This window comes from Acomys minous (genome assembly GCF_964271855.1).
Source record: "Acomys minous genome assembly, chromosome: 9".
Taxonomy (NCBI): Eukaryota; Metazoa; Chordata; class Mammalia; order Rodentia; family Muridae; genus Acomys; species Acomys minous.
In genome coordinates, this window is record NC_140490.1 from 27,331,029 (window position 1) to 27,352,056 (window position 21,028).

At 46.9% G+C, this 21,028-nt stretch overlaps 1 protein-coding gene across 3 annotated transcripts in view; it reads left to right on the plus strand.

Moving 5' to 3' along the window:
• RARB (retinoic acid receptor beta) overlaps nt 1–21,028 on the plus strand; it is a 134,246-nt gene that overhangs the window by 10,649 nt on the left and 102,569 nt on the right. For 2 of the 3 annotated variants that reach the window (XM_084795058.1, XM_084795060.1), the window contains exon 2: nt 17,200–17,348. In XM_084795058.1, the coding sequence (XP_084651184.1) occupies nt 17,200–17,348 (149 nt within the window). Of the gene's footprint in view, nt 1–16,888; nt 17,008–17,199; nt 17,349–21,028 lie in introns of those variants that run through there. The other variant, XM_084795059.1, reaches the window with a different exon arrangement.

Sequence of the window (21,028 nt, forward strand, 5' to 3'; positions counted from 1 at the left end):
CTGTAAGTATGTGTGAGTGGTTTGTGCAAGGTGGTGCCTTAAGCAGCATTCTCCATTACAAGAAAGGAAAAAAAAAAGGGCAGAAAGGGAGAGAAGAGGAGAGGAAAGGAGAGGAGAGGAGAGGTGGAGGGAGAGTGGAGAGTAGGGTAGGTGAGAGAGGAGAGAAGAGGGGGAGAAGAATTTTTCCTGAGACAGTGAAAGTGAATGGTTCTTTTGACATCTGCTGCCTGCTTGAAGTATCTATTGTGTACAGAGGATCCCAGCCATAATTAGCCATCATTTTTGTCAAAATTATAATAATCATAATGATTATTAATGGCTGTTCAGATACTATCCTCAATCCTGTGAGACTTCAGATACAGTTCGAACACACTATGTTGGAAGTCACATGGCGGCTTCACAGGTAGGTGTCTCGTGTGATGATAGAGAGCCTCATGGCCCATGTGCCACAGCAGCATCAGGAGCATGCTCTCCATCTACTGCCGTGTTCTGGGACCTTGAGTTCCAAGTTGCCTCACTTTTTCATCTGTGAAACCGGTCTGTAATGCTTGCCTTACAAGCTTAAGGTCAAGTCTTAACTGAAGACTTAAGGAAGAGGATATATGCCATGCGTCCTAGTGTGCGTCTCTGTTGCTGTGGCAAATGCTGACTAAAAGCAACTAGGGGGTGGAAAGGGTGTATTTGTCTTACACATTCTGAGTACAGCCCATCACTGAGGGAATTCAGGGCAAGAGAAGAGGCAGGAACCAGAGAGTACTGGCTTGTTCAGCTACTTTTCTAGTACAGCCCAAGCCCATCTGCCTAGAGAGGACACCTCCCATGGTGGGCTGGGCCCTCCCACATCAATCATTAATTATGAAAATGTTCCACAGACCTGTCCACAGGTCAACAAATTGGAGGCAGTTCCTCAATCGAGGTTCTGTCTTCCCAGTGACTCTAGTCTGAGACAAGTTGACAGAGAGTAACAGGCGCGACACTCACTACTCCTTAAACACACCCTGTTCCCTGAAGTTTTATTGTGGAAAAAAAATTAAGGGCACAAAATTTGCAATTATTTTCAGTGAACAAACAGATGCTACTGCCATCTCTGCTGTCAGGTGTGCTTTCTGTGTCTGTTTGCTTGCTTTTGTATGTACGGGTATGTGTATGTGCCCTTGAGCAAGTGTATGTTTGCTCCAGGAGATCTCTGAGGTCAGGCAGTGTATGTTCACCTCTGTGTTATCAGGTCTGGCATGGTTCTTCGTCCATGATGAGCACTTGGTTAGCTGTATGCCATGGAGCCCCGGAGATGCTAAGGTCCACATCCTTTTGTACATCCATACCAATGTCCTTTGGTAGGATATTCCAAGTGACAGGAACAATATGTGGTCATGTACATTGTCTGATACAGTCATCAAGAGTCACATATGGCTCTTGAGTTCATGACATACAGCTAGTATTTATCAGAACGCACTCAACTTTCAATCGCCGTGTGGCCTTGTGGGGCAGCGATGGCTCTGTCTACTTGAGCTCTATTTCTTCTGGTTGCCACCCTTTTCCCTTCAGCCTGGCTTCTCTTCCCTTCTATTAGTAAGCTCTAATTATCTCTTTAAGTAGATGGCAAACAGACTGCAGGAGAATGTAAACAGAGTTGCAGGGCTGAGAGCTCAGTCAAATGTTGAATTGCTTTTCCCTCTGAGGGAACTGTTCTTTCAGCCAGGCAAAGGCTTCCTCCTAACTGTATGGAGAACCCAGTGGTTTCTATTCCAGATTCCTCTGGCAACTGTATCATGGAACAAAACAGTGTGTCCATCCCTGTCCTGGTTTGCAGGGGACACACTACTCTAACATCTTCAAACTACTTTCAAGTCAGCTTGGACATCCCAACAAACTTGCAGGAAGCAGAAAATGAGTTGTACTCCAAGGAAGCCCCTATTTGTTTCTGGAAAGTTCCAGGCATCTCTTCTATAGGATTCTCCCCCTGAATACATCACCTGTGCCTTGCTTGTAACCCAGGGCCTGGCACACAATGGATACTCAGAAATATGCTGGGTGTAGTAAAGTGGAAATGAGTTTTGCATAACACCTCAGGTGGTCTCTGCTTTTGGTTGTTTAGAGATTTGGTGGTTACTCATGCCAAGGCAGCAGTTAAAGCTGGGGCAGTTCCTGCTGGCTGCTACAAGCAGTTGTGGGTGTAATCTAGGAATCTTAAGTCCTGAAAACAGGGTTTAATGTGGCCTTGGGCACTCCCATTGGTGGCAACATAGATTTTTCTAATGGCCCTTCCTGTTCACTAAGACAGTACCATGTTCTGCTTCCTCTCTTTCATCCATCTCTAAAAAATGTGAAGAAAGAAAATAGAAATAAAGCTAAAATACAAGTTAGGAGAAACGTGACCCAAGTTTACTTCCTGCCTCAGTGTCTTCGTTGTGATTGGTCTTCAGTGAGACAGTCACCATGGTTACAGCTTTTAGAAAGCTTATTGTGAGCCCTCACTTAGAGGTGGCACTGGACTGCAGAGGAAGGCACTGTTGCTCCCTCATCTTACAGAAAAGCGCTTGTGGGCAAGAGGGAAGCAGAGCTGACTCACAGAGGCTGAGGAGCAGCAGGGATGGCGTAGGGCACACACACGACATTGTGCTGGCCAAAAGAGACATTCCCAGTGTCCGGGGGGTGGGGGTGGGGGGCAGACAGAGAAGGCTGGGAACCTCAGAACCCACAGTGCAAGTGCTCCCAAGTGAAAGAAAAGAAAAAATACATTTTTAACAAAATGGGCAGTTACTCTAATTACTGTGCCCTACTGTTCAGCTCCCTCTATGTCCTAGTTCATTAAATTATGCTCGCACACGGGGTTATTATTTACAGATGTTTGCACTTCTAACTGGCTCATAGAAAACAGATGTTTCACAAAAGGTAATAGGGCAGTGATCTAAGCCCTCCTCTAGTGGATATCAAGTGAGTCTTACAGCCCATTACCCCAGGCCCTCTGCAATGATTGTGAATTGCAGTGTCCAGTGTGGGGAGGGCAATTCACTCCCCCAATGGGAGCAAATAAAACACAGCAGCCCCAGAAGCTGACATCTGCATGCCTGAAGAGAGTGCACAGGTGACAGGCAGGTAGCCACCGTCACAGGCAAGTTTACTGGGTGTGCTGGGGAATTTTTCAAGCAATTTGTGAACTAGGAAGGCAGTCCAATGAAGAAATTGCATTATAAGGCTTGTGTCCACATGCCACTTGCCTGTAGAAATCCTGCCACCTTTTCAAAACAATGACCTGATATAAATCAACTTGACCATGCCTAGTGTGGTGGTACACCCCTATAGTCGCAGGACTCAGGAGGCATGGGGGCCAGGGATTGGTGCAGTTTCTAAGTCCAGCTTTGGCTGCATGCTGAGGCTCTGTCTCAGGAGTAAACCAAACAAACAAATTTTAAAAAAAAATCCACGTGACTGGTTTGCCATTCGGGGTCATACTGGGGCAGAAGCAGTAGATGTGGGTGGTGATTTCAGATCTCCAGAATATTGGGGAGCAATAATCTCTCCAAGGGGCACAGTGAAATGCACTGTTTATGAATGGTCAAAAGTCTCTACAGTCAAATGAGAAAGCAACAAGAAGTGTGCTTACATCATACCATTCTGTACACTGAAACCGGGAAACAGTCACAGCCAGGGTAGAAGCTGGGATATGAAATATTAAGGGACGTATCAGGTTTATTGCATATTTGACCGTGAAAGTGCATTTTATTTTGTCTTATGGACCTTTAAAAAGTCCATATAATGGATTAAAGGTATTAAAACTCCCACATTCTGCCTGGCTGTAGGCCAGGAAACAGGACATGAAAAATAATCCCAGTTGACAGAAGATGCAGGAAGGAGTTCAAAAAATGTATTTATGGTGAGCATGTTGACCTCTCCAACTAATAAAAGTGTATCCATGAGGTGAGCTTTGTAGAAAATGCCAGCCCCTTACAGCACATCGTGATGACGGTACCTTCAAAACATGGCCTAGTCTCGGTGACATACAGCTGTGTTGCTTCTCTCTCTCTCTCTCTCTCTCTCTCTCTCTCTCTCTCTCTCTCTCTCTCTCTCTCTCTCTCTCTCTGCTGGAAGTAAGGGGATTCATGAATTTTATCCTAACACAAGAGGGTGCCATTAGGAAGAGGAGTTTTACTTTAGTTTATCAGTAAGTACAATCAGCAGATTAGCTTAAAATGGGCTGTGGCCAGGCCACACCTATCAGTCATGTTTTTCGGATGGCTGCACACTCCCTTTGGCAGCAGAGGCCAACTGTTTGGACAGAAGCTGTGAAGGCCACGGGGTCTGAGACTTTTTTACTCCATGCCATTTGTTATAGATGACACTGCACTAAAACTTACCAACCAAGCTGAACGGGGTGGGTCATGCTGATACTCACTGTATTTGGAAGGCTGAGTCAAAAGAAGCATCTTAAATTCCACGTCTCCTGGACCATACAGTGAGACCCTGCCTCAGACAAACAAACAAACAAACTCCTGCAAAAATGAGCAGAGCCTCAAGAACAGCAGTGGGGATGTGCCTTTCACAAGACCCACAAGTAGGGATACAAGAAGGTGGGTCCTACAGCAAGCCAGTTCAGTCTTTGAACAAGGCCACACCATGGAGTCTCTAGGCTGTGACTTTCCTTATATGGATTACAGTTCTTTCCGTGACCTGACCCAGCTTTCCATCACCCTTGTCACCAGAAAGCATCTAGGCCAGTGCAGTGACAACATACCTCCGTTATCTGCCAATGCAGAGAATTACCCTCCTGGGCAGACCCAATCAGCTGAATGCAGGCTAGAGCTGCATCACTCCGCTGATGGTCTGCCCACATCTTGGAAAAGCAAGGCAATGATGCTGCTGTGTGGCCTAGTGATGCTCCTGTGTGCACAGGCTGGGCCCACCACATCCTCTGCTGCCTGGCTCCAGCCGGCTGTCTGCTGTTTTCTCTGTGTAGGCAGACTCTCCTAATAATTTGTTTGGTGCATGTCTGTAACACCAGTTAGTCACTCCTGCCCACACTGCCTTGTCCACCCAGATAGTTCATCTATCTCTTTGTTTGTTTGATTCATTCATTCATTGTTTTTATAGACAGGGTACCACTTTGTATCCCAAGGTGGCCTTGTACTAACAGCAATCCTCCTGTCTCAGCACTCCATCCCAAGTGCCGGGATTATAGGTACGAACTCTAAGGGTGCTGACTGGAGACCTAGCTACCAGGGTGAGCCACGAGAAAGGGCAACAGCAGCACAGAGCTTTGGACAAATGTCCATAGGCTTAAAAAGAAAGAAACACACTATGAGAAACCAGGGAACATGGCTTGCTCCACTTATATTCTTCCAAAGACTCTCCAGGTTCTGTTAGGAGAGGAAACCATTATGGGAGAGAAAGTGGAAGAGAAGGTTAACCAATCAAGATAGGACACCAATAGCTCAGAGAAAGCGAGGAGGGTGAACGGCAGTGATGCCTGCCTGAGTAGCGGTCCTGAGTGGCACCCCTCCCCCACAGTCACCCCGCCTGAGTGGCACCACCCTGTTCTGTTGAGGCAGGCTCTGTGCCAAGTGCTTTATGGGGATGTGTGTTTTAATCTTATCGCTTTGTGTGTTTTAATCTTATTGCTGATTCAGTGGGGGCCATGCTATTTTACATCCATAGAAAGCGAGGCTCCGAAGTTAAGGAGTTTCTCCAGTCACCCAGCCAGGAAATAATGCACACGGGCGTTGAATCCAGGAAGGCTGGCTCCAGGGTTTCTATCCACAACCTCAACTCTCAAACAAGCTGCCCATCTTTAAAGATGGACCCATTTTCAGAATATCCAAGAAGTTCCTGAACCTTGGGAACGGCGCACAGCTGGAACATTTTGACGTTTTCCTTCGCAGTCGTTTTTTTTTTTTTTTTTTTTTTACAAAGGAATAAGATGAGGACACTTTGAAGACTGCTGTTTCTCACACAGGAACCCTGCTAGGAAATGGGGATCGAAGCCACGCAGGTGCCACCAGGTTGTAGGGGAAGCTGATGACTGTGTGGAAACTTGAGCAGTTTGGAAGGGAGTGTCCCCTGAGGTTGCTGCATTGACCTGGGCTCCGTCAGTAACAGAATCAGCGCACTACCTCAAGGCACAGGAGGACTGGATGCCACATCCGGTGTCCCATCTCCCGGCCCACCTGCCAGGTCCTGATGACAGCGGCAGTAGAGACCTCAGGCTTTCTGACCTTGCTTTTCTTCCTGCACAAAGTGACCTTTGCACAAGTGGTGCCTGCGGGAGTGAGGGGGAGAGCCTGATGTATGAATGCCTCGTGTGAGGCTCTATGCTGACTGCTCAGGTCCTCAACTCAGATGGAAAAATAGTGTCATCCCCGTCTCCCCGTCTCCCTGCTGCTGTTTTCTTAGTTCACCTGTTTGTACATTATGCTAACTGGGAGTCTGTCTGTCTGTCTTTCTGTCTATCTTAACATTCAAGGAAGTCTTAAGAGCATATTATTGTCTTCTTTTGATCCCTGACTCAGACTTATACTCTTCAACCCAGGCTCAATCAAGCTCCCAGACTTTTTCAACACTCTCTTTCCTGGCCTCCAGAAAGTTCTCTAGCCACCCTGTGCCCCTGGCTTCTTGCTTCTAAAAGGTTCCTCCATCCAGCACTCTCTGGACTTAACACACTGAGAAAGCTTTGAGCAGAGTATTATGACTAGCATACTACCTGCTCAAAGGTAGCCTGCCTCTGTTGCCTGATGCCGTTATTTGACTAAACTTCAGGGGCATCCATCATTCCTCTAGTGACTGTGAGCCATATGAATACATGGATGTTCCCTCTCCTCAGTACTTAATAAGCAAGTGTTAGCTAATGCTCCTGTCTGTTTTCATGCCTCCTCATTGTGGCCAGAGAGGAATGAGGCCATGCTCACTTCAAGATGCAGTGAGCGTGCATTCCCCCAGCCCCCACTGTGGACATTGAGCATCAGAGCAGAGGTGACACCAATGCCCCCTGTCCTCAGGGCTACAGTTGCCATTTGGGAAAGCCACAAGGAAACTACCTCTGTGATGTCTAGCCCGAGTCTTTTCACAAGGACTCTCCTCGCCCACCTTTCCCACTGAGCACTCTCTGTCATTTGGGCTAGGCCATTTTACATTGAGGGAAAAGGTCTTCGCTGGGTGCTATCAGATGTCTTCTACCGGCTCTAACAACTCTGCCTTGAGGGTACCAGAGTCGCTGGCTGGGTTTGTCTTTAATCTCCTTTAGTATAGGAATCAGAGACAGCTCTGACATGAACATGGGTATAGAAAAAGAAGCACAGATGGGCACTCAAAAGGCAGAGTTGCCTGCAAAAGCCAGTAGCGCCGGGAAAGGAGGACCCCAGCTCAAACACCACTTTGTACAAGACCAAACTTTCCCTGGCTCAGGTGGAGAGCCTATTGCACTAATACATTATGAGGGAGGCATGAGAAGAGTCAGTCAGCCCTCCATCAAATCCGTGCCATCTTGGTGGTCCCAGGGCTTGTGGCATCGGCAGCTTGCTGTTCTGTTTGCCCGCGTGTGTATTATTCCTATAGCAGAGGCTGCTGGTCCCCAACTCTCGAGTAACAGCCCACACTGCAACAGCTAAGAATACTGCAGTGGCCCTACAGGAAACATTGGTGCTAATTAAGAAACCCTGCTCTAGAATAAGGACAGTAGAAGAGTAATATTCACTGGAAGGTTCTATTAGTTATCACTTATTGAGCTCTTCCTGTATACTAGGCAAGTTCCGAGTATCCCTTTCCTGTCACCAACAAACATTTTAGGAATGTCTGGATTTTCAGTAAAGAAGGCCTGGGACTCAGAGAGGTAAAGAAAACTTAACAGTTATTCTGTTTGTGTGTGGTAGAAGGAGATGAAATCCAACTGACCTGGGAGCCAAGCCCACAAACTCCCATCAACTCCACCACAAAGCCTGCATAGATGTACGCTGTCATTAAGAGGGCCTAGACTTATGAGAATTAAATTAGCTTCACAATAAATATGGTATACACCCTTAAGAAATAACACAGAAAACTCAAGGGAATGTATATGCAACCAAGCAGAGCATGTTTCTGAGAAGAAAGGTTTGGTCAAATTCTCATATCAGCCACTCATCTTGGAGCCTCCTCAGAATGTAGCAGTGGGCAAGGAGTATGGCCACAAGGATTTCAGTGTTGCCTCCTGAAAATCATCTCCCCTTTGCTTTCATTTTTTCTCCTTTTAACTTTTATTTTTCTGAGACAAGAGTTTGCTGTATAAGCCAAGCTAGCCTGGATTTGCTGTGCAGACTGGCCTCAGCCTCCTGAGTGCTCCCGTTACAGATGTGAGGCACCCCACCAGCTTTCTTGTTCCTTTTTGGTAAAGGCTGATGCCAACCTAGCATCCACAAGCATTTATGTGCTTGCATGATGGATGCCTCCATAGCCATGGTTTAGTCTACTTTCTACTTGGGAAATCTGATCCCGTGAAAATAGTGTTAGTACAATAACCGCATCATGTGGCATCGGGATAAACTCTCTAGGGGACCTTAATATTGTGGCACAATAAATTCCATGCTGACCCAACTCCTAAGGCCACTCAGCCAGTGTTCTCTCAATGTGGCTCCATCTCCAGTGCCTCCAGCCAGATCATTAATCCGCAGTTACAAGTGTCAGCCTGCCGTGCTTCTCAGGGAAAGCCTATTTGAACCCTGTCCTGTGCTGACTTACTGCGTTCCAGGAAACAGCCACACACAGGACACTTTATAAGGTAACCTTCACATATGCTCCTCGGCGTGGGATGCATGTGATGAAGATGCAGTGTAGGTGTCAGGCAAGGGTGGTCCCTTGTGACATCACGAACTATGATAAAAGTCATTCCCAGGAGTGATGTCTCCTACCAGGAGGGAGCTCAGACAAGTGGAGTCATAGGTTGAAGGACAGGTCCCTGAGCTTCACTCTCTTTGAGGCCCAGAGCTTGAATCATGTCAGTGTTGGGAAATCATGCATGTGAATTGAAGAGAGACAGATACACCGCCACACAGCAACTCGAGTGTGTCCCAGCAGATGGAGCGCTGTGAAGTCCCAAGCCTCAAACTAAGTGAGAGAGATAGGCAGTGAGTTTTCATGCAAGTGCTTCTGTTCCAGCAGTGGAAAAAGCCCCTGCTCCTTCGCTCCCTGTGGTTTTGGGGAGGAGTAATAAGATAGCAAGACCAGAAACACACCAAGTGCTCAGTAGACAGTAGATACTAATCCCCAGGCTCCTTCCAAATACCCTGGAGGCCAACGCCGGATGCAAGCCACATCTAACCTCAGGAAAGAAAACAGGGTTTCTGGGATGTCACAAGCTGATTCCACATAGCCTGAGTCTTTTTTTTTTTTAATACATTTTTATTAATTTATACATATTACATCTCAGTTGTTAGCCCATCCCATGTATCCTCCCATCCCTCCCTTCCTCTCACTTCCCCCCCCTACTCCCCTCCCCTATGTCTGTGTCTGAGGGGGATCTCCTCCCCCTGAATATGCTCATACGGTATCAAGTCTCTCCTTGGTGACCTATTATCTTTCCTCTGAGTGCCACCAGGCATCTCCATCCAAGGGACATGATCAAATATGGGGCACCAGAGTTTGTGTGAGAGTTAGATCTTCTTCTCCACTCAACAGTGGAGAATGTCCATCGGCTAGTCCGGGTAGGGGTTCAAGGTTTTTACTGCCTATTTTTTCCTTGGCTGTTGCCACAGTTTGAGAAACACTTAAAGAAATGCTCGACCTCCTTAGTCATCAGAGAAATGCAAATCAAAACGACACTGAGATTCCATCTTACACCCATCAGAATGGCTAAGATCAATAACTCAACTGACACCTCATGCTGGCGAGGGTGTGGAGAAAGAGGAACACTCCTGCATTGCTGGTGGGAATGCAAACTAGTACAACCACTTTGGAAAGCTATCTGGTGCTTTCTCAGAAAAATGGGAATAGGGCTTCCTCAAGACCCAGCTATTCCACTCCTTGGAATATACCCAGAGGATGTACTACCACACAACAGGGACATATGCTCAACCATGTTCATAGCTGCCTTATTCATAATAGCCAGAACTTGGAAACAACCTACGTGTCCCTCAACAGAAGAATGGACATAGCCTGAGTCTTAAGGCCTGAAACACCCCAGGGTGCACTGGGAAGCTGGTGGCCCTCCCAAGCCAGGTAGACACAGCAAAGTGAAATTGGGAGGGAGGTGGTGAGGACAATGAATGGTATTTTTATGTAAGCGTGCCCTAATTATTAATTAGGGACCTCAGGAATTATCTGAGTGTTTCTTGGGATGCTGGGATGATCCACAGTCTCGGGGTGGGCTGGGTTCTGTGACCTAACAAATCACCCTGATGAGGCTCCGGGGCTGTACTCTGAAGAGCAAGGTTTTCTTCAGCGACTCAGAAATCAGTCTTCGCCTCAGAGCCTTTTCAACCCTTGCCTGTGTCCAGCACCTGTTGGATGTGTGGTCAGAGTAGGAAAGAGCCTCACACGTCTTCTTCAGCTCCTCTCGGGGCAGTGTTGACCCGGGCAAGCACACACAGCGCTAGGGTCACCTGCAGGTTACTGAGTCAGGATGCCAAGGCTGGGGTGGGGTTTCCCTTCGCGGCTCCATCTCCCAGTCCTGTGAAGCATCCTAGGACTCCATCACTGGGGGAGCGGCCTGTCCTCCTAGCAAACCACACACTTCCAAACCTCCTTTGGTGAGGCCTGTGAGCCTCCTTCACAGGCATGGTCGGTGCTGGGTCTTTCACCCACCCCCAGGGCGTCCCCAGGCCTGCAAATGACAAGCTAATAAAAAGGCTCTGGAAGCTCTCTTGCGCGTGCGCACATGCAACAGCCGAATCTGGTTTTAATTACTTGTACTTTAGTTGAACTTTGGCGTTTCCTTTGACTTTCTCCCCTATGTATGTGAGCCGAGCTGTGGGCTTTGCGATCCTGCAGAGAATCCATAGAAAAGTGGAGGGGGTAGGGGCGTCCAGATCAGCTCTCTGGTGCCAACAAAAATCAAATCTAACTGGATGTTTTGACCAAATGCATCTTCGCCTTTCGCCCTTAATTAGCTACAGTGAGTCCTACCCGCAGACCCTAGAGCTAGGCTCCAAATTCCCCAGGGGCTGTGCAGGAAATGCCTTTTGCTTTACAGCTCCTTTTTCACATAAGTATCAGCTGCCCAGAGGCTGCATTAAAATACTGTCTTAATCAGAAGGTTCTAGTAAAGAGGCAGGCCTTTCATGATGCCTGATGCCTGCCTGCCTGTCTCTAATCAAGCTGAACATAGGATCCTGTAATCTGTCAACAGGGGCTAGCGGGCTGTAAATTAGCTCTCACAAAGGCCAGAGAGTCTACTGAGCTCTTAAATGTGCTATCTGCGCCTTAATCTAACCTTTAGAAAAATGCCAAGCACGAAAGGAATTGTGGAGCTGCTATTGTTGGAGACAGTCTGTGTGTTTAAACCACACTCAGGTGCTTTGTTGACAACAGGACATTGATACTATGTTTTTCCAGGTGAGTCCAGTTACTGAGTGCAATGCCCACTTAACAGGCAGCTATGTCTTTAGTTTTTTTGTTCTCTTTGGCTTTGTTTTAAGAGTTTTCCTTTAAGCCTCATTTTGAGAGCAAGACAAACCCTAATTATGGCAGCATAGGTTTTACCTGGTGTAGTATGCAGGTAAGATCCCTGAACCTCAGCAGTCTGCTGCCAGTCCCAGGGGGAGATGGGCAGAACTGATAGCCAGGGTTTGAACCTTTTAAGCAACTTGAGAGTGTGCTTTTGTCTTTTAGAGTTATTTTCTAGCTGGTACTTTGGGGTGGTCTTTGTTTCTTCGGTCCTTATTGTAGAGATTCTTTTTGGGTTTGGCTTCGTTCGGTCAGTTATAAAAGGTGGGCTTGGGAAATGGCTCTTTGCCACAGACCACCTGAGAAGTCACAAGTTGAAGGCTAATGCCAGCTCTCCTGGCTGTGATGTGCTACTGCTGGGGGCCATACTGTGAGGGACATTATGGGATGGAAGGAGGCTAAGATAAGAGGACCAAGAGTTCAATGTTAGCAGCATGGTGAATTTGAGGCTAGCCTGAGCTATATATACAATTCTGTCTCAAACCAAATACAAAAACAAACAAACAAATAACCATACAGGAAGGAAGGAAGGAAGGAAGGAAGGAAGGAAGGAAGGAAAGGAGGGTAAAGGATGGAAAAGAAAAGGACCAGACCGTGAACACTATGGTAGTGGTGGGGTTTCAAACACTCTCTGTGTAAGTTTGGCTCCACCTTAGTTCTCAAAGGTCCCCAGTCTCTAAGATACAGGTATTGCTGATACAGAGGATACAGGGCTGCTAGCATCTCAGCTGTTGACACAGGTCCTGCCCAGGCATCCCTTGGCTATACAACCAGGCACAGCCAGGCTCCCCTCCTCTTCCTGTACCTGAACAAGGAAGCCAGCACCTCATCTGGTTCACAATTGGGATGATGCTGCAGGTTGAAGAGGCAGCATGAAGACCTGATGGACAAAACAGTCAGTGTGTAACCAAGTAAGCAAACGGGTAAGAGCAGGAGTCAAGGGGCAAATGGGACCCATTCCTCAAAGACTGACTCCCCAGCCTGCAGCGCGGCAGGATGGCTGCGGTGCCATTGCTTTATTGAACTGCACAAGGCTCATTCCCCCTGGGAAGTCTCCGAGCTGCCTTTTTGGCCTGTTTTGAGATTGCTGAATGAGCTAATACAGAACACATTGTCTGCTGAGCCGGCAGAGTTTTCTAGCAAAATTTTTATCATTCTGTAGACTGATTGTGCTTGGCTGGAATAAGGAAGAAAATGTTTGAGGCCTCTCAAGGGCATTTGATGAATCCAACTCTAATTTAAAGGGACTAATAGATTATTGATTTAAGCAGGGTGATGGTGAGCGGATCAATGGCTAAGCCATCTGTATCCACCTTAAATACCAAAACTGTCCCTAGAAGGAGAGCCACCTTTGTCCCCCACTGATCCCCACCTCTTTGTGGACAAGCAGGCAGGAAGAGGAACTCTGATAAACTTAGACAAAGCGTATCTATGCTATGTTAGTAGAGAGCAAGCGAAGCCATTGAAGTCCTCCTTTCTTTTTTCTTGGTGCCATACCCTGGTTTCTATTCTAGAACATGTCTTTGAGTGTTCGCCTACAGCCAACTCTGGTGCTCCTGAAATCTAAAGTTTTCATTCTATTCCCTTTGGTTTTGTGGCACTTTAAGCACTAGAGGTCACATAGAGGAAATATAAGACCACAGACTACACACATAAATACACTTTTTTTTTTTTTTTTGGTACTGGGAATTCAAACCATGGTCCCATGTATACTGGGCAAATACCCTGCCATAAATTCAGTGTGTGTGTGTGTGTGTGTGTGTGTGTGTGTGTGTGTGTGTGTGTGATATTTTTAAAAATTTTGAGATGGGGTCTCATTGACCTACCTAGGCTGGGCTTTGAACTCATTTTATATCCCAGGCCAAGCTTGAATTTACTACCTTCCTCTCTGGCCTCAACCTTCTAAGTAGCAAAGAAGAAAGCCCTACCACACCAGGCCTGTCTCATCTGGAGCTTTGTATAGCTTGTGACACAGCCTGGCATGAACCAGTCTGTCTGGCTATAAGCAAGTGGGCACATGAGGTGAAGGAGTGAGAGCACCTGTGCCCGTGGCCGTGCTGTGTGGCCATGCTGGGCTCATTGCTTGGAGTAGGTTTTCACTCCTGAGGGGTTTCAGGAGAGTCTCGGCATTTATCCACTGTTATAAATGTGTTCATCCACAGAAGGCTCTCCCTGGCATCATTAACACCTTTGGAGATTTTGTACATCTCCAGGCCCCTCCTTGTGCTTCTGTGTGTCTCACACTTCTTAGGAATAGCTCACTCTCTGTTTCCTCACTGGGAAGATGAAACACTGGGCTCTCTTCAGAACAGGTAGTGAAGTGGCATATTTATGGAAATTACTGCCCACCTTTGAGGTTCAGGGCATGGCTGTAATGGCTGAGTCCAGCCCTGACAGAACTGTATTTACGACTCTCTGAGACAAGCCAGAGCAGCTGCTCTACCGGAAGCTTGTGCCTCGATCATGTGAAGAGCAGGGTGCTCACTGGTGATGCTTCTGCAGAGATGCTGACGTGAAAACAGACACACACACACACACACACACACACACACACACACACACACACATACACACACACACACACCAACCCAGCCTGGAAGATGAGCAGGGGAGCAAGGGCCATGAGTGTGGGCAGCCTTCCTAGAAGTCAGTTTATTACCATGAATTAAACACTAAGAAAATCATTTTGAAATATCGTCTCTATTGAACTTAATAGTCACAATTCTGAGAATTTATCTTAAAGCAATAGATGGAAATACACTGAGATTATCTGTGAAGATGTTCATTCCTGCGAGATGTTTTGGAGGAAAAATACTAACAAGGAACTAGGGTCATGACATCATAAACTAAACAGCGCCCCAGTCTTGGTACAATTCCACTTTAATAAGCAAACAAAGGTATTTAAGTGCATGGAAGAAAGTCTGCCAAGGATGCCCCGAGATCACAGGGCTGTCTAAGTGAAGAGGTTGTGAGAGATGTGTTTGTGAGCACAAGCACTCAGGCCCTAACTTTCCTGCAGTTTTACAAAGATGGATGTATTAACTTCATCAAGGATTGTTTTGCTGTGGATGCCGTGATTCCTGATCTGATTTTGGAGGGGCAATGAGGAGGTGTGAGAATGCCTTCCCATTAGGCCTTGATCTTGGCAAGCCTCAGCAGCGTCCCAAGCCAGTCCCTCCCTGTCTGCTGGACACTTGGCACCACTGTACCACAATCCCCAAAGCCCTGTGTGCCAGAAGAAGTAGGCACGAGATAGAGGGCTTCATCACTGTCCTCAGATCTACCCTGTAAAGGCCATAATGGATTTATCTACTAGGACTCATACTATTCCAGTGAATCCATTCCAAGATTCTTATGAATTATGAAAATACTATAATTATAGTTGATTCTGTTCCAAAGGGCTAATTACATTTTTAAGGAAGCAAATGAGTGTAAGAGTGCTTTTTTATTTCAAATTTTATCATGTAGCTACTTAGAAGAGCACTTAGTGTTTGAAAAGAGGGGGGGAAAGGGAAAAGTTCATGAATTAGTTCAGCCAGGGTTTATTAATCATCTGCCCTATAGGACGAGCCCTAGCCATGGCACATAGTTGTAAGCCCTACAGGTAGGGACCCTGGCCTCACAAGACTGCAAGTGGGGTAGGGGGACAGTTGTGAAATATAAAGTTGAAAACAAGGAAACTTTCTAAACTTCGGACCTTTATAGAAAACTTTATAGAAAATAAGATAAAATAATATGACACAGTGACCAGGGAGAGCAAGGGGCCTTTTTGTTTTCCTTTCGTCCTTTGGCTTGGTGCTGGGGATTGGTTCCATCATGTCACACATGCTAAGCACAAGCTCTACCACTGAGCAACACTGCCTTCCACAGCCCAGACACTCCAATTAGAGGAGAGTCCCCTCTCAGAGGGACATTCTGACATCTAAGAGACTAGCAGCAGCTAAATATGATGGCTTGGACTTTGTGGGTGAGGGAAATGGATAGCATGGTTACTTGCTCACCTGTCTGGGGCAGGGTCTGGCAGTGCTCCTAGAGCCCCTGGGGTCAAGCCCGTGCCTCCCCTCCATGGCTGGACTTAGAGGCCCAGCCACAGAGATCGTGTCTCACATTGCTATGTAAGCTTGTCTTATTCAAAGAATGGAAAGTGATTATTTAGAACTCAACCAGTGAGGGAATCCTGGAAGGTAAGCGTTGCCCAGGGAATGCCAAGAAAGCCCTGTGGAGAGTGGGAAGGACTCCGACCTCATCCATTACTGTCATAGGGCTCCCTGTAGGCAGAAGACAGATACTTTATCTTGCCTGCACCAATGCAGGGGTGGAGGGTGTGGACTGGGAAGGCTGGAGAAAGGGCTACTGCAGCTGATCCCACTGGGCTCCTCACCGAGACAGCCTTGGTTAGCATCAGGCTCAGCCAGTGGCGGGACCTGGGTGCTCTGGGTGCCTCTCATCAGCTCAATGACGAGCAGCAGCTAGGAACCTGATGATCTTGGAAGCACTCTGTATTTGGAGTGGTGTGGAGCGGTGTGGAAAGCGGAAGATTCTGGAATGGTGTTGCCCTCCTTCCAGTCACTCTTCACAGTTTAGGAACTCTGTGTGCCTGCAGGAAGCCATGGGCCAGTTCCTGCTCTGACTCTGGTGGAAGAGCACTCTGGTCCACGCTCTACAAACTTCCGTTTCAGTGGAGTTGGAGCGGTTGGATAATGAAAATAGGGACCACGTGGTTTATAATCTGGGAGAAAACGCCAGGCGTGGTGGCATATGTCTATGTCATAGCATCAGAGAGGCAGTGGGAGTTTAAGGCTAGTCTGGCCTGTCATAGCAATCCCCTTTCCTCCGATATATAAGCAAATGCCCAGAATACAGATGTACACAAGTTAGAAGTCAGCTGCGACCTGCTCCACCTCCAACATGAGCTGCCTGCTATTCTGGGGCTTTATGCCTGAGGCTACACTTTCTAAGCTCAGGGTTCTTGCTGTTTCAGGCCCAAGGCCAGCTCAAAGCAGTGCAGGGCTTCCCAAAATCATGATTTTTTTTAGTCCTTATGGCCACAGGGCAAAAGGCAAAAGCTTGGCCATATGACACCACAACATTGAAACTTCAACATTTCTTTATTTTGTTATTAAAAAAAGATAATAAATGACTTTTGGTTAAGTGAGCAATAGCATCAAACAATACACCCATGACTCTAGGTTAAAGAAAGCCAGAGGAAACAGAAGAGACAGCCAGGCCTTGGACAAAGGCCTGCCTTTGGACTTTGGTTCCACCTGCTCCCTGCTGGTCTTAGACAAGGCTCTGCCTGAAGGACTTGAGTTGAATTTCTGCTTCTCGTGGGTAGCTTGGGATCCGTCGTGCTCATGGTGCCTGTGAACTTCAAATTAGATACATGTGAGGTTGCTTTTGCTGGGGTCTTTTAGCATCACTGCTGCCAGGGTCACAGGGACAACTGCTTCTATGGGTTTAGTCCTACTAGGGTTATTACTTGAGTATGGAGCAGAGATGTTGGAGCTGACTGGGGAGAACCTAATGGAGCTGAAATGTGTTTTCTTTTGTTTCCTCACCCTCCCTTCTCTACCTTAGCAATCGAGACACAGAGTACCAGCTCTGAGGAGCTCGTCCCGAGCCCACCATCTCCGCTTCCTCCTCCTCGGGTGTACAAGCCCTGCTTCGTCTGCCAGGACAAATCATCAGGGTACCACTATGGTGTCAGTGCCTGCGAAGGGTGCAAGGTGAGTACCCTCATGAGGTGACCTCCCTTACGCCAGAAACAAGCTCGTTTGACGGCTGCAGCATCACCTCCAGCTGGGGTTGTAGCTTGGCTCTGTCTCACGGTTTGTCATCTGCTTGCATTTCTTTAGTTTAAAGTTCAGAGAGGCCTGTAAATGAGTGACCAAAGGCAAACATTACCAGGCCTTTAAAACACACCCCCCCCCACCCACACAGATACATACAAGTTCTGTCTTGCTAAGAACCTTTTGAAGGGGTCCTAAGTATCATGGCCCTGTTTCTCTCGGGACATGCCATCTGGTGTCTTTGTAGTTCTATTTTATTTTTAAATATGACTGACACACCACTGAAACAACTTGCAGTCGAGCCAAGGGGTTGAAATTGGAATTTATCTCCTGGCTGCCTCCTCAGCCCTGTGGCCGTTGAATTACACTTTGATTTTCAGCTTGCACGGACTTGCTACCGTAGATGCGCTGTAAATTCAGCAGTTGGATCAAAGCCCCTGCCCACAGAACACGGGAGGCTGAACACGTGTCAGAGACGAGATGGCTGCTCTGAATCAAGCTAGACAACCCTTATCAAGCCCAAGAGGCATAACTGAGTGGAAACGGCCATGTAATCTTAAGGAAGAAACCAAAAGTGACTCATGGGCAGATGCGGCTCGTCCGCGGAAATGTCTCCAAGGAGCTATGTTGTCTTGTGCCAGCCCTTCCCTACATAAGCTGTTGCTTTCTAGTTCTTTCTATCTGGCTGCTGAGGTCTGCTGTTTGATATCCAGACTGCGTGATTGGTTTACATGGTTAGGGGGCTACGACAGCTTCATAGGCTCTGGGGCACTGGGCTTATCAGCATGAGAAATTTCTGTACATGTTAGCCAGGCACTATTGTACAGCATGCCATTGGCAGCTCCATGTCCTCACACCATAGCCGTTTATTCAGCTCGCAGGTGTCTGGGCCTCTGGGTAGCTGCCCTGGTCTTGGTCATGTTCTTCTATGTGTCTCTGGGTCAACTATGGGTTGGCTCGGCTGGGCTTCCAGAAGTGTTGACTGTTGGCTAGAAAGACTCCTCTCTGTTCCATGTGGGCTGAGGCAGGGTTCCAGAAGAGAGAGGAGAAAGATGCACATGAGGTGTTCAGAGCAGCATGCCACTAGCCAAGCCATTGATCCGCTCAGCATAGCTTCGATAGGTCTGAACAGCCTTGAAGGGAGCAGCTCCAAGTAGCTATGCCAAGAAATGAATATGGGATGGGGACCGTCGGCCTGTGGTCAGCCTCGCCGTGTAAATAAGATACTATTTCCTATGAGTGGAAGTGGTACAGGCCCTGTTATCTGCCCCGGTTCTCCCAGTGTGGGTGCTTAGTGACAGAATGAACAAATGTGTTGGTGTCACTCAGTCCCATAAAGCAATGACAATAGTTACCCACGTTTATCAACCATCTAAGAAACAGACTATGTTACAGTGTAACAGCAGCTTAGGAAATCCACTGAAGACCTAAGAATCTGTTCTCCTTGGGACTGTGGGAGATGCTTCAAGGAACTGCCTTCCCTTCTGTCCCTGCCTAGGTGGCAGTTAGCGCTGGCTAAAGGCACATATTCATGCAACTGATGACTAACTAGTGCTCACCTGAGCTGGATACTTAAGTATGTCCTAACATGTGAGAGGGCTTCCATGGAATGCTGGTGCAGTTTGTCTGCTTCTTATATAACATGAAGGCAAATGAGTTCCTAACGTTCATTTGGAAAATAATTGAAAAAATATCCTTAGATCTACTTATTCATCTATTGAGACAAGGCCTACTGTGTAGCCCAAGATAGCCTGGAATTCACAGCAATCCAACTGTCTCAGTCTCCCGAGTGCGGGGATTGCAGGCATGAGCTAGCTACCCCAGCATCAAAAACATGCTTCCTGATTTCCAAAACAATTCCCGTTATCTCAAGCCCAGAAATCTGAAGAAGGTGTGGCAGCTTCCTGCTTGCATGATGGCTGGGAGGGACAACACCAGACTTGTCCTCCCTCAGGCAGCTGCCTGACCTGCAGAGTAAGCTGTTTCCCTGTCTCTGTGGCACAGCCTGTTCTTATCAGCTCCTGCTCGGCTCATTCTCTGACCTCCTCTTCTACTTTGGGATTCTGACTCCCTTTTGGAAAAACCCCCGAGAAAAATAAACTCACAGCAGTACAAATGGCTGACGAACTCCGTTAAGCAGTCTTGAGTCTCAAGATGGGAAGTCCTTCCGTCAGAGCCATAAACTAGGTCAGGTCATAGAGTTCCTGGCACAGGTGAAACGTGAACACTGGGTGCCAGGGGGTGGCGGGCCACTGGCTGCCTTTCCCCATTGGTAGGGAAAAACTTACTCTACATTTGAGCTGGCTGAGAAAATAATGTAGAAATCTTTTATAAGTGAAAATAATGAGAAGGTAAAACAGTAATGTATCCAGAAGAAAATGTTTAAATAGAAAATATAATCTTATTGGTCATTTAAACCATCAATATAGTCAATGTCTAGAAAATAAGAAAGCAACATGGTCCCTCCCCCAGAGAAAAATCTGTTAAAACACAGCATTTATGTGGACTTACAGACTTTGACTTTATAAAATAAGATGGCATATCATATACCCACTTTTAATCTGTCTTTATATTTAATTATATTGCATGGTCAAAATTTAGTTTCTGGGGTGATACAATCAACATACTGGCTGGTGGCTGTATTTTAACTTACTAATTAAGTCCTTTATAAAATAAGGTGTTTTTGATTTGTATCATTTATAAGCAATACTTCATAGCCTTTGTCATATCTATGAGTTAGTAAAAATGGACTTCAGGGCAGTGGCTTGGAAGGTGTGTGAGCCAGTGTGGGAAGCTGCTAGAGATTAAAGCTGGGGCCTCATGCACACTGGACAAGCACTCCACCAGCTGGCACCCCCACGGCGGGTGCCTTTCCTTTTCACTTCCAAGGCTTTTGATTCAGACAGCCAATACTAGCTTCCTCTATTAAGTGTTGAATTATGGTATTATCAGGGACCTTTCCTTGTACCCTCCCTAGCTCCCAAATGCTTGACACAGAGACCAATTAGATTTATTCAACAAGCTTCAAAGCACTATAACTGGGCAGATGTTCATCTATTCTAACCCAATTATGCTGGCCTGGCCACCTCCCAGCCACATGCCCTTTCACTTGCCACCTCAGTCTTGCCTTGGCCTTCTGCTGCGTCTCTCTGTCCTTATGGAAAACTCCCCCTTGTCCTCCTCATGGTCCTTCTCCCTCTCTGGTCCCTTCCTGAGACCCATGAGTAGGAACAGAAGTCCCACCTTCTGTCTCCTCTGCCCAGTTATTGGCTAATCAGCTTCTTTCATTAACCAGTCAGAAACAATTGGGTAGCAATTTCTACACAGTGTTGATACAGGATATTCTTCAATGATCATGACAATGCCCAGGTCTGGACTGTGTCTCAGGACACAGAAATTAGCATCTGAGTACATGGTGCACAAGACCAACCACCAACTGTTAGGTCTATAACAAGTTGACCATGCTAGAGGCTCTCCTTATTGACCATAAGGTGATGATCTCGTCCCAACTTTCCTTTGGAGTTCCTCTGTTTAATTAGAAGTTTACACAAAGTCATGTCCATGTACTACTTTGGCTACTGGTTAAGACACTATTGGCCCCTTGTTCACCTAGCTTT